Source organism: Euphorbia lathyris, chromosome 7 (genome assembly GCF_963576675.1).
Source record: "Euphorbia lathyris chromosome 7, ddEupLath1.1, whole genome shotgun sequence".
Lineage (NCBI taxonomy): Eukaryota > Viridiplantae > Streptophyta > Magnoliopsida > Malpighiales > Euphorbiaceae > Euphorbia > Euphorbia lathyris.
This window is the reverse complement of record NC_088916.1, coordinates 82,754,475-82,769,118: the sequence shown is the minus strand read 5'-3', so window position 1 is coordinate 82,769,118 and position 14,644 is coordinate 82,754,475. Positions and strand designations below refer to the sequence as shown.

Here is a 14,644-nt window from a genome sequence, read left to right as displayed (position 1 = left end):
ACCCATTTCATCTTTATTAGAGTTAAATGATTTTGTATGGATTGATTATTAGTGTTAAATGATTCTTGATTCTTGATTTCTGGTTTTTATGTATATAAAATAAATGAAAATGAAAATAAATAATATTATTTTATTAAATGATGCCCCATCAAAAAATGATGCTACAATGTTTTTTTTTCTAAATGATGGGATACACGGGGGACACTTCGGGGACACTTCGGGGATACTCTAGGGGTTTTTTTCAAAAAACTATGAAAGTATAAGGGTTTTTTTTAAAACTCAGAAAATATAAGGATTAAAATGAAATAATCCCAGGATTACTAGTATATACGGACACGAAATCCATTGAACCCTAAACTAAAATTGAAAATCTCTCCGTGCCATGCATTGAACCCTAACAAAATTGAAATTCCTAAATCTTTTCTCTCATCTGAACGAGTTCTTCTGTTCAGTGGTTTTGTGCAATCAGTTGTCTTCCTCAGTTGCTTTGCTGAAGTCGATCCCTCTGATCTGGTCGATCTATTTTGATCGAGTTTTTTCTCTCATCTGGTCGATATGCTATGAATTAATTACTTATTAGTTAATATTATAGATGTTATTTGTGGTTTTATAATGACTTGAGAGTATTATTTGTGTTTTTATAATCACTTTATGAATATGATTTGTGATTTATATACCCCTATCGGTGCTTCATAGTAGAGCTGGAATTTTGGTGAAATTTGTATGCTCTTGGCTTGGAAATTGATTTTTCATTGTGATTGCTGTTTGAAAATCATGGAAGTTTCTTTGAATTATTGCTTAAATGAGAATGATAAATTGGAGACCCTAAGAAGGATGGTGATTAGTGTGGCTGGTTTCTGTTTCCCTTTTTGGCTATTTGTTTTGTCCTGCTTCATTTTGCTTCACTCGGTGAACTATATTTTGAAAATTTTCCATAGCCCTAACATGAATCCAGGTTTTAAATCATTCACAGTGTTGAAGGCATCAAAAGATGTAATTTACAGATTGGAATGTAAAAACTTCAAATATGGGTTGACATGTAGAAGAGTAGAAGCCATGTATATGCTTGCATGGTTGTTATCAAAGAAATTATATTGTCAGCCCTTGTTTTTGAATGGCAGAGAACTTTTAAACTTTGCAGCTAATTTTGATGACTTCATCTTCCAATAATTAGGATATTATTTGGGAGCATAAGCTTTGAAGGCTTTTAATTTGTTCACTATATGCAGTGAGACCATAAAGAAATTATGTCTGAGGCTTCATATGTTTTAGACTTTTATCATCTTTAGATTTCAGAAGATTACTATGACTATTTCCATTATTAGTAAATATGGTTTTTGTTTGTCGGCTTTTTATTGTTTCTTGAGGTGCACTGTGATGCATACAAATGTGCCTTGCTTTACCTATTTGTGTAAGGAACATAGTGTCATGTTGCTCTTTGAGATGATATGTTCATAGTTGCAAATGTTAAGTCGATCCTTTTGTTTTAGCTGTAATTCTTACATAGAGTGTTTCCGCAGGATTTGTTAGCTCTGATGGAAGAAGAAGCTAGTATTATCCCAAGTAATGAAATGCAAAATGGTGGTTCTATGCAAGCCCAATCCGTCATATACAATTCTAAGGTTTTCAGTTTGCATAGGATCTTTACATTTTGTTGTGATGTGGGTGTAAATCAAAAGCAATTATTCTGTTATTTATATTTTATTTTTATGGAGTTGACATTTGTAAAAAAAAAAAGCCCAAATTTCACATTGCAATTTGTATTTTTTTAGACATCCTTTAAGTTACTAGAGCTTATTTACAATGTAAAGTAGGTCAAAGAACTAATTGTTAAATTGTAACCTTTGCAGAAATTTCAAGATGATCTACACACAGCAGGAATCCAAATCAAGCAGCATGAGGATAACTTGAAATTTTTGAAAAGTCAACGAAACAAATTAGAAGACTCAATACTTGATCTGCAAGGTATGCTAAATTTTATTTTTTGTGCCTCTTCTAGAGGATTAGTTCTTCTTGAAGATTACTCAACTAAGAAGTATTTGCATGTGCAGTTCACTTAGATACAAGCACATCTAGGAACAAATTTATGTTGTGTAGTGTAATGGTTTTTAATTTAAGCATGGTAGCTACCTAACAAATTCAACTGAGGCACCTATTTTTAATTGTTGGCCATTAATTCTTGGTTCTCCATGTGCTTTAAGTACTGTGGTAGCAATGTTTAGATCTGTCATTCATATGCACTGTTTCCTTCAATGTTTTAGTTAATTTAATTAGACAAGATATTTCAGTAAAGTTTTAGCTGATATAAACAGAAAATGATGTTGTTAGGAAACTGTTGTAGCTAGTCCAAATCAGCGTAAATTTATTTAGAAATTGTTATTTTCGGAATTATCATTTATTTAGGAAGTCTTAGTATTAGTAGAAATAAGAGTTTATTTTCAGAACTATTATTTAGGAAGTTCTAATTCTAATAGGATAGGAGTTTATTTTTAGAATTTTTATTTAGGAAGTGTTAAGTCTAATAGAGTAGGAATACTAGTTTAAGTCTGCCTTTTATACTATTATAGAAAGGAACCATTTTATCATTGGTAAAGTACTATTTGAAAAACAAATTCAGAGGTCAGGAGTTCTCATCATAGAGATCCGGGTTTCTCTCTAACGAGCTGCATTAATTAATTCTCATCATACTATCTCGAAAGAAAAAGAAGTAAGATTCACTTCCTGATTTCAAGGTTCAAGGACCCGTAATTTGATCCAAAGCTCATGAGCTTAACAAAGTGGTATTAGAGCAAGTTATGGGTGAATCAAGTAATCTGGAAAAACAGTTTGAAGCCTTTTTGAGCTTCATACTGCAAAGACAGACCAAAGGTGGAGGCCATGGTACTCCAACTAGAAACCATTGAGGAGAGTGGCAATCTAGCACAACAAGGAAGGAGACAGGGGGTGGACAGTAGAATACGACGGCAGGAGGAGGTCTGCTTCCAAAATTCTCGAAACTAGATTTCCTAAGTTTGATGGGTCGTATGATCCCTTGAGCTGGTTGGTTGCATATGTGTGAGAATTTTTGTAAGCATCAACACACTGTTGAAAGGCACAATAGTGGTCGAAGTAGAGTTGCATAAATCTGCTGAATTACCAAGGCTATATGAAAAAAGAGAAATTATCAAGATGGGACTGCTGGTCAGCAGTGGAAGGACCGTTTAGAGAAACGAAAGACTAAGGGGATTTGTTATAATTATGACTAATCGTATACATGAGGACATAGTATAAAAGATATCACTCGTTGGAAGGACCGAAGGAACCTTTACTAGAACCAGATGATGAAGATCCTATCACCAACTGATGCTTTGGTGAAGTAGCTCCAGTTATCATCTTTGTGCATGAGATCACACTCATTTTTGTAGGGGAAGGCAATGTTAAAACTGTTGTAGCTAGTCTATATCATAATAAATCGTTATTTTGATTAGGTTTAGGACTTACTAGTTTCATGATTGTTATTTATTTAGGAAGTCTTAGTCCTTGAGGAGTAGGAATTTATTATCAGAATTGTTATTTAGGAAGTTTTAATTCTAATAGGGGTACAGATTTATTTTCAAAATTTTTATTTAGGAAGTTTGAATTATAATATGAGCAGGAGTTCTAGTTCAAGTCTGCCTTTTGTACTCTTATAAGTTATGACAGGGAAGTGATTATCATTAATAAAGTAAGCATCATTTGAAAAACAAATTCAGAGGTCACGAAATTAATTCTCATTATAGGTAAGCTAGGTCGAAAAAGAAAAGAGGATTTACTTTTTGATTTCATAGTCAAGGACCCATAACTCAATCCAAACCTCAGAACTTATAGTGTGAGCAGTTTTTTTTATCTCAACTTCCAGTCAGTGTTTCCGAATGGAAGGATTTACTTTTAGATGCTAGAATTGTTTGGAGATTTTATCTGTATAATCATTTGTGATGTATAATATCTCTTTTTCCATTTTCATTTTCTGCTACTGACAAGTTTCCTTTCAGTTATTCTTGGTAATTATCACTCCTCAAGACCTCCTAGTGGTGAAAGTGAAAGCCATTCCTCCAATCAGAGTGAGGAAGAAACAGTAAAGCAGATTCTGCAGCATGAAACTTCTGCTGCAGGCATTCTGTGTCAGCTGACAACACGCCATGGTACTCATGCACCTCAACTCGGATTCACTAAGGATGTGCTTGGTATTGTTGCTACTCTGGGCAAGGTGGATGATGATAATCTTAGCAGGTTAGTTTGAAGTTGCATGTTATCTGCTATTGATATTTACTATCTATCTAACATATGCATGTTATCTGCTATTGATATTTACTATCTATCTACCATGTAGATTCTTCCTCTTCTATGAAATAAGTCTTATGATTAGTTTCCTTGCTAATATAGCATATTGTTCCTGGTTCTAATGTAGTCAGTTAATTTATGTAATCCACAATTCCAAGAGCTCTTATTATTTTCAATCAGTGAAATGTCTCCGTACTTACTGCCACACTGATCTTTGCTTTAAAGAGCTGCATGATAATGCAGTTGTTGTTAGTTATCTGCACTATTTTCAATCTACTTTTACTTATTCTTTCTTAATTGCAGGCTTCTTTCAGAGTACTTAGGAGTAGAGACAATGCTAGGAATTGTTTGCAAGACTTACGAAGGTGTTAAAGCTCTTGAAACTTATGACAAGGAAGGCCATATAAATAGTGATTCTGGAATTCGAGGCTTTGGTACCACTATGGGACGGACTCTGGATGGTCGATTTCTTGTCATTTGTCTCGAAAATTTAAGGCATGTATCTCTTTCTTTTCCTTATTGCTGTTTGGAATTCAGTTCTTGAATTACAAACTTTTTTTCCCTTGTAGACCTTACTGTGGTGAATTTGTGGATGATGACCCTCAAAGAAGGCTTGATCTTCTACAGCCAAAATTGCCTAATGGCGAGTGCCCACCTGGATTTATTGGTTTCGCTGTTAACATGATCCATGTGGATTACATGAATTTGTTGTATGTATCTGATGTCTATGGCCTCAGAGAGACTCTATTTTACAGCCTCTTTTCTCGCCTGCAAGTTTACAAAAGTAGGGAGGAGATGCTACTTGCTCTTCCACTTATAAGTGATGGAGCAATTTCACTGGATGGATGGATTATTAAGCCTAATGGTTTCTTTTCCTTGGGGAATCGGTAAGTATTTTGCTTTCATTATTGACATGAAATTGTCTTCCAATCGGATCTAATGGTGAATTTCATTGGTTTACAGCATCTCCTTTTGTGGTATTTCGGAATTTGCTTTCTGCATGTAGGTAGTTTAAATGCACTAAGAAAGAAATGTCTTTCTGAATCCTGATAGATTGTAGAATTATGTATGTGCTATAATTCGATTATAATAGGCCACCTATAGGGTTCATAGCATTAGCCTCTAACCTTCCAAATTCCTCTCATGATATTTGTTGCATGGATTTTTCTTCCCCCAATTTTTGTACAACTATCATACAAAAGAAAAGAAATACGTATTTTGTCTAGAATGGTCGATTCAAAGGGTGAGCCTTGGCGCAACGGTAAACATTGTTGTTGTTGTGTGACCGAGAGGTCACGGGTTCAAGTCTTAGGAGCGACCTCTTGCAAAAAAAAATTGGCAGGGGAAGGCTTGCCCCAAGTAGACCTTTGTGATGGGATCCCTCTCCGGACCCACCGGACCGCCCTTTATGTTTCATGCGATGCATCTGGCTAGTAAATAACATATTTTGGCATACCCTATGTTTAGAGTTACATGTGTGTGTGTGAGCCCGTGTTGTGTGTGTATTTCTCATTTGGTATCTCTTCTTTCTGGATTTTTTTTGTTCGGCAGGACTGATGTTGATGTAAGATTTCCAAAACCTTCCATGTCAGCAAATCCACCTGATAGCTACATGGAAACTGAGAATCAACTCAAACAGAAGACATGGGAAAAGGAGAAGTTGACAGAGGATTTAAAGCGAGAGCAAATGGTGTTGAATTCTGCAAGATTCAATTTTGAGAGAAAGAAGGAAGAGTTTGTTAAGTTTCTCTCACAAACCTCTGCAAACACAGCTCAGGTATTGCACTGAACATATCTTAATTGAGTTGGATTGGAGTTGTATTTTGCAGATTTCAATAGCATTTGCTCTCGCTTCAGATGCAGGGAGGACATGATAGGATACTTTTTGATTAATTTGGATAAATAATTTACTAGTTTCTATGTTCTTATATATTAAGCTAGTCTGTTTTTGGAAATAATTGTCTAATCATTAAGTTTTTGTTTCTATGGATTCTTTAAAATTAATAGTCAAAATAGATTAAATTAAATTTGAAGTGACAACTCTTTATCCTATTTTATAAAAATAAAACATCTATGTTTTTATTTTGGAACATAGTCATAATTTATAGGGATAAGGTATCAAAATGGGCCTAAGGTTTTTGAGGAAGTACCAATTTAGGCTCAACTTTCAAAATAGTACCAACATATATAGGCTTAACGCTTACAACATAATATCAATTTAGACTTAACGTTTATAATATAGCATCAATTTAGGCCTCACGTACAAAATAGCACCAATATAGGCTTAACGTTTACAAAATAATACGAATTTAAACTTAACGTTTACAAAATATATACAATTTAAGCTAAACATCATAATTAAATTAATCATATTATATTCTTTCCCTATTAACTTTATATGTTATCATTTTATTTAGTTCTATATTTTTATTTATTATAATACAATTAATTAGTATTTTTGCCGATTAAGATCTTATATTTGTTTTTCATCAATGATTCAATTACTATTAAATTTCATTGCTCATGTAATATATGCAAGCTAAAAGTAATTGAATATCCACAATATTTCGAAATATTGTGGATATTATATTTAAGCTTTTGCTTGTCCTCAAACGAATTAAATCCGAAAACAAAGCTAGAAGACCAAGCACTCAAATAAATCAACAATGAGACATGATTCATTTCAAGTAACAATGTAGAAGATCATAATTTTGAGCCGTCCGAAACATGATAAACACCTTGAGTAACTAAACGATTTTTGAATTTATACTTTTGGCCATTAGTGAGACATTTTTCAAATAGTTGATACTTAATGAACTCCTTAAACACCTCACATAGGATTCAACCTTTACGCTCAAGTGTTCCGGGTAAGGTGTTTTCTCTCAATTTTCCAACACAAGTGATAACTATCGTGGGCTTGCACGGTCATCCAACCTCTACCACTATGTCTCCTTACTAGGATTTGATCAAAAGGACTTAATTGGGTTGTAATGAAGGGTTAAGGTTTGGTGTGATTATGATGGAAATGAGGCTTAAGAATCTTATTGAGTTTCTAAAATGTTAAGTCACTTTTGAGTAGTTGAGAGCATTTATTTATTTCTTTCTTTTCTTTTCTTCCCCTTTTTTTCTCAAAAATTTTGAATAAGCTTTTTTTTCGGAATGTGAGAATTGTATTCCTAGGGGGTAATGTGTGTGAGCTAAAGAATGTATATGTTTTTGTTTTGATGCTCTATTTTTTAGACTCATATTTATCTATTAGAAACTCATAGATTCCGGGATTTTTGGATAGAAAGTGATGGAATAGGGTTATATTGTGGTGACAAAAGAAGGGCAAGGCTCAAAATGGGGAACACGGGAAAATGATTTCGGGTAGGCTATTTGTTTATATGGTGGCGAAATGAAAGAAGGCCTTAATCATATCAAATTCCTAGTTCGGTGCGTGTGGTTTGGGTTAGTATTTGATGCAAGCCCTATAGTTAAAAACAAGCGTGGATCCCACATGAAAGAAAAATAATCGAGCTATTTAATGTGTTCGTGGCTCAAAGTATCTCACCATGGGTGTGTTTGTGTGCTACAAGTTCAAGTGTTTCAACTATGGGTAAATGTCTAAAAATGAGTATTTATTCAAAAACAGTTATTCAAGTTTTTATTCATGACCGGACGATTCAATTTTAGAATTTTAGAATTGTCAAATGAAGGTTTATCCTATCACAAGTTAATACTATTCAAGAGTTGGTTTAAAGTTTGTTTCGGGAGCTAATTGATACTTTAGGACATTAATACTTGGGTTGGGGTTGTGTTGCCAAAACATTGAAAAAAAAAACTAGAAACAATTACACGCCTCCATTCCCTATCTTTTACCCCTCCAAGTGATCGATCCCACAGAGATTCTAGACAAGCATTAGCTATCTACGGGTTCTTGAAGTCTAAATGATTAATTTGAAAAGGTTGGTTTTGAATAGCGATAAAAACTTTTGTTGTTAAAAACTATGTTGTAAAACAATAGGGAGTCGGGTTCACTTTCTAAGTTTGAGTCAAATCAAAGCTATTGAAATAAAACACCGAAGAGAAATTCGTGATTTTAAGTTTGTGATTTCTAAAAGAAACTTGGTGCTAAGACGTTAGATCACCTCGTTCTATTCCTTCACTCCTATTTACCTAACCGGGCCAATGGTTATTTAAATACGAGAATAAAGCCTTAAGTAAATGAGAAATTCTAACATTAAAATGTTGGAAACCACATCGACTTGCTATCGAGTCTAAAAATGTAGTTTTCCACTAATCTCTTGATACTATGGTGACTAAAAAGTGATTGACCGAAATATGAGTTAAGTTTAATTTCCTAGTTCTTAAACACAACTTCTTTTCGGGTATTTTAACTAAATAGACTTCTAACTTTGCTCAAAACATTAGCAAGATTCCCCTCATCCCTAGTTGGGAAGAATTAGTGCTTGGTCATTGGGGAAGTAATACTTGAATTGAAACAAAGTGAAACTTAGTGAAAGTAAGAGATGGAACACAAAAGATGAAGAAATTCTTACTCAAAACTCAAAATCAACTTACAAACTTGAATGGAAATAACTTAGAAACATGAATTTGAACTTAGAAACTACTTAAAACAAACTAAAACAAAGGAAAGACAATTGCCCAAAGCTTGGCTACAATGAATATTAAAAGTGTGTCGATTTTCTCATACATCTCATGTCTATTTATAGGCTAATCTTTGCTCAATTCAAGATGATAATCTCAATTTGATGATTGGTAGCCTCCAAAGTACTGAATTAGTGCATTAAATGTCCTTGAGAAGTCAAATTGAGGAAGAGTATGGGCTTGCATAGAAAGAAGGAGCCGCCAATTGCAACTTGCTGAAATTCTCAGGGGAGGTCTCATCAAGACCTGTGCCTGATGGCTGCGGATTCTGTGAATTTTCCTAGGTCTCGCCGAGACCTAGGGAGGTCTCGCCGAGACCTCTCTCTGATGTAATTAGGTCTGGCCGAGACCTATACAGGTCTGGCCGAGACCTATGTAAAAATACCTAAAAACTGTTTTGCTCGTCATTTCTTCGTCCCTTCTCAGAATGCGTCCCTGTTTTGTCCTGTAGCTCACTAGAATAATTGTCAATCTTGTGGGGTGTGTGAGAGTGTGGAAAAAATGCTAGAAAAACTCGTGAATTAAATTAAAAACACGTGATAGTGTGTGAAAATGTGAAATGAAGTGAAATTTTACAAAATTAACACTAAAGCATTAAAATTGCATTAAAAATGAACGAAAATATGACTCAAAATCATAGTGAAAATAGATAGCAACAACATCCCCAAACTTTAAGCTTTTGCTTGTCCTCAAGCAAATTAAATCCGAAAACAAAGCTAGAAGACCAAGCACTCAAATAAATCAACAATGAGACATGATTCATTTCAAGTAACAATATAGAAGATCATAATTTCGAGTCGTCCGAAAGATGATAAACACCTTGAGTAATTAAACGATTTTTGAATTTATACTTTTGGCCATTAGTGAGACATTTTTCAAATAGTTGATACTTAATGAACTCGTTAAACACCTCACATAGGATTCACTCTTTACGGTCAAGTGTTTGGAGTAAGGTGTTTTCTCTCAATTTTCCAACACAAGTGATAACTATCGTGGCTTTGCACGGTCATCCAACCTCTATCACTATGCCTCCTTACTAGGATTTGATCTAAAGGGCTTAATTGGGTTGTAATTAAGGGTTAAGGTTGGGTGTGATTATGATGGAAATGAGGATTCAGAATCTTATTGAGTTTCTAAAACGTTAAGTCACTATTGGGTAGTTGAGAGCATTTATTTATTTCTTTCTTTTCTTTTCTTCCCCCTTTTTCTCAAAAATTTTGAATAAGCTTTTTTTTCGGAATGTGAGAATTGTATTCCTAGGGGGTAATGTGTGTGAGCCAAAGAATGTATATGTTTTTGCTTTGATGCTCTCTTTTTTAGACTCATATTTATCTATTAGAAACTCATAGATTCCGGGATTTTTGGATAGAAAGTGATGGAATAGGGTTATATTGTGGTGGCAAAAGAAGGGCAAAGCTCAAAATGGTGAACAAGGGAAAATGATTTCGGGTAGGCTATTGGTTTATGTGGTGGCGAAATGAAAAAAGGCCTTAATCATATCAAATTCCTAGTTCGATGTGTGTGGTTTCGGTTAGTATTTGATGCAAGCCCTATAGTTAAAAATAAGTGTGGATCCCACATCAAAGAAAAATAATCGAGCTATTTAATGTGCTCATGCACTACGCTAAAACCCTCTTCAAACGACGTTTAAAAACCGTCTTCCCGCGAGATATAAATCTGTCACGGGGCTCGATGCCTTCTATTGCACCTTCAGACGACGGTCAGGTTCTATCATGTTTCATCATCACACATGACATTAGCCTATTTTCTCACTGTCATCTTACCCTTGTTACGATGCAGCTTATTTATTACTATGGTCACCTTTAATGTCATCACATGACATTCTAACAATTAAAACCATCAGGTTAGCGTGTGAGAAATTGGCATATTTAATTTGAGATGATAGTTCGTATAATAATTTCTGCCGTTATAGCCTGTTTAGATGGCACATGTCTTAATCAATCATGACAAATGATTTTTTTCATATGACAGAAACATTTATTTTAATGTCTTTTTATTGCTGTTTAGATGACATTTTTAAAAATTAAAATGTCACTTTATGCCTTCTTCGTTTATATTTCTGGTTTTTATACCTGAATACAGAAACATTCTAAAATATGAAGATGAAATTCTGTATATCAATGGTTTTAATTTTATTAGAGACCAATACTCATAATATGTTTACATTTGTGCATATAACGTCAATCCATATCTTGAATAACCAATAAATTTCTGAATTTAAACACAAAAAAATAACCAATCTTCCATAAGTCAATCCATATCTTGGAGTAATAATTAGGCCTATAATCCCAAAGGTCTTGGTATCTGCAAAAGCCAAGCAAGTCATTAATATTACACACATCCCTAAACTCAGTTGTAATTACGTGACCCTTCCCCTTTCACGGCCTTTCACTTACCACAATCATATCACTATAAATATATGCATCATAATTCAGAATCATACCTTCAACAACCAGAAAACTTACCAACAATGGATCCCCTTGTTGAAACTCCAAGAGACATAATTGCTGACTTGGATACGTTGTACACGGAGAACCCAAAGTGGCTTCTGGCTATCAATGGTACGTATGTCAATCCATAGTTGTTATGTAACCCTTCCTGGTTTCTTCTGTGTATTTCTAATGATTCTTCTTGGATGATAACGTACAAGTCCTCTCAATGGTAACTTCTTCACATGGTCGATCAGGATAAAAGGCCCCCAATACACCCCATATGAAAGGGGTGTATTTGAAATTAGAATCAGCTACCCTCCAGATTTCCCAAACAGACCTGCAAGAGTAATATTAACTCAGATCAGTAAGATATAATGACCTACATGAAACATACACTAATAAATCTATCCTCTTATTCTCAGTTTTGCTTCTAGAATAGGATATATCATCCTAACGTGTCTCCTCAGGGGCTGATTCAACTTCCCTGTATCCTTAATAACCATCGCTTTTCCACTGCCACTGTATAATGCAACCATTTATCTATTTCATTTTATAAACATACAACATCATATTTTTGTTCTAATTATTTAATGCATTTTGTAGTGTATGTGGCATATATATGATCTACTTTTATAGCCCCACAGTGAGGAGCCATATCCTGGGCAAGAAGCAGTTGCTGAGCAATATCGCCCGGATATGGACTGAGGAGTATGCAGAGTGGATATGAGGGTGTCCAAATCTCCTAAACTATATTGGCTAAGAGAAATGAGAACCGGAAGGCAATGTGAGCTCCAAATGTGGTTCTCATTCCAATTCCAAATTTCCTTTCTATAGTCAAAATACCCTTTATCTAATATAACATAAAGCTTTGTGCTCCTAAACTGACCCTTTTATAATGCTCCTTCCACTTGTACTCGTTGTACTCTGAACTTGGTAATGAGGGTTATGATGTTGTCACCATAAGGGACTCTGTTTGTATTAAATATGAAGGGTGTTCAAATCTCCTAAGCTGTATTGGCTAAGTAAAAGGAGAATTGAAAGATAATATGATATCCAAATGTGGTTCTCATTCAAATTCCAAATTTCCTTTCACTAGTCAAAACAACTAAGGAACTTTGGACTGTCAATTACAACCGAAAGGCAACACTCACCCCCCCCCCCTTTTGTAATATAACGTAGAGCTTTGCTATTCAGTTTGTATGTATGTGCAAGTAGACTAAACTGACCCTTTTACAATGCTCCTTCCACTTGGGTTGTACTCGTGGTACTCTAAACTTGGTAATGAGGTTTATGATGCTGTCAAAATAAGGGACTCTGTTTGTGCTGAATGCATCATAAACCTATCACCATGTTTAATGTTGTTGTTACGATATCAAACCGAGTGGAAAGGAACATAGTAAGAGTATGACCAATGCACATACATAACCCTTTATGTAGAGCTTGTTATTCAGTTCGTATGTATATGTATATTCTATCTAATCAAAATATATCTTATCATTTGCAAGCCATATAAGTACATGCAATTAGCTTAAATTTACCCTTTAATACATGCTTCATAAACGAATTGCATTTAGAATCCTTACTTATCATCATAGGTCATGTTCAAATAAAAATGATTCAGTTGAGTTCATAACATTTTCAGCTTTAAGAGTATGCCTAACATGCTATAACAAGTTGACAACTTATTTAAGTATGCATGTATATTCAAGTGAACATGCTATAACAAGTAGACAACTTATTCGTGCATGTCTATTCCTTACTTATTCAAGACAACTTATTCCTTACTTATCATCATAGGTCATGTCCAAATAAAAAAGAGTATGGTGATATCTTATCATTTGCAAGCCATATCAGTACATGCAATTAGCCTAAATTTACCCTTTAATACATGCTTCATACATGCTCAATGACCCTTTTATAATGTTCCTCTAATATTTGATGCATGATTAATAAGCTACATGCCCAAATGAACAATCGTACACATACTCATACAGAACCTCAAACATAAACATCAACAGAACATCAAACATAACCATGTTTCATACGCATACACATACTCAATCACTTCTAGCAGTATAACTCATAGGTGTAAGAGTAGTGCCAATCACAATGAATATTCAAAGCTTTAGAGTATGCCTAATCAGCCACATGCTCAATGACCCTTTACAATGTTCCTCTAATACTTGATGCATGATTAATAAGCTACATGCCCAAATGAACAATCGTACACATACTCATACAGAACCTCAAACATAAACATCAATAGAACATCAAACATAAACATGTTTTATACACATACACATACACATACTCAATCACTTCTAGCAGTATAACTCATAGGTGTAAGAATAGTGCCAATCACAATTAGCATTCAAAGCTTTAGAGTATGCCTAATCAGCCACATTCTTAATGATCATTCATGCATAAACTCTATGAATCCTAGCTTCCTAAACAGTTATATCTAACCAATCAGTTCATACCAATCATTTCATCATCACCCACAACATCATACAAATATGTAATCGTGCAGTTCAAACCCACATAACAATATATATACTAAATCAGGCTAGTTTCCTAAATCAATGAGTTCTAGGTTCCAAAACAGTACATCAAACATACACAATCACTTCTAAAGGCATGACCAATCAGTTCAAACCAACATAACATTAATATATATTCAGTAAGTTAAAGAAATCTTCCCATATGCTAAAGACATGAACCGATTGACAATCTCTTCAGTTAGCCTTCCCATGTACTGAAGCATTCTTACTATCCCTGCAAATATTGTGTTCAAATAAAAAGGAATCAGATGAGTTCATACCATCTACTGTATCAGGCACTGTCTTGCCCTAGATTAAAAAAATATAAAGACCCAAGCTTTACAACAGTGAATCTAAATACAATAAAATCAGTGTAGCTAAGCGAGAGATCTAAACCTTTCAACGATAGGTCTGAAAATCACAAGATCCTTATACCAGCTGCTGAAATCGACATACACAAAAGTAAATCGGATGAGGAAAAGATAGAGTAAGGAACAATGATACTCTAATACATCTAGGAATGAAGAGAATATGGCTTACCAGTACCGTGTTTTGAGCTCACCCAGTGATTGCATGTTCAAATCAACCATGGAGATAAAAAGAGATGAGATGGATGAGAGGGATGAAGCTCTTGCGTAACCCAAACTAGGGTTTGGGATTGAGAGAGGGTTTATATATCAGCTGAAATTTCAGTCAAATGAT

The 14,644-nt window shown here is 34.4% G+C and overlaps 1 protein-coding gene across 2 annotated transcripts; it reads left to right on the top strand.

Moving 5' to 3' along the window:
* The first annotated feature begins 377 nt into the window (after positions 1–377).
* Positions 378–6,400, top strand: LOC136200542 (protein DEFECTIVE IN MERISTEM SILENCING 3-like). Of its 2 annotated transcripts, none has more exons than XM_065990909.1 (7): positions 378–549; positions 1,521–1,622; positions 1,851–1,965; positions 4,011–4,248; positions 4,603–4,794; positions 4,869–5,186; positions 5,851–6,394. In XM_065990909.1, exons 2-7 carry the CDS (start codon positions 1,536–1,538, stop codon positions 6,086–6,088), a joined length of 1,188 nt encoding a protein of 395 aa, XP_065846981.1. In that variant the 5' UTR covers positions 378–549; positions 1,521–1,535; the 3' UTR covers positions 6,089–6,394. The 2 variants fall into 2 exon arrangements, with proteins under 2 accessions (XP_065846981.1, XP_065846983.1); XM_065990911.1 differs by having other exon boundaries at positions 389–513; positions 5,851–6,400.
* Positions 6,401–14,644: the final 8,244 nt, after the last annotated feature.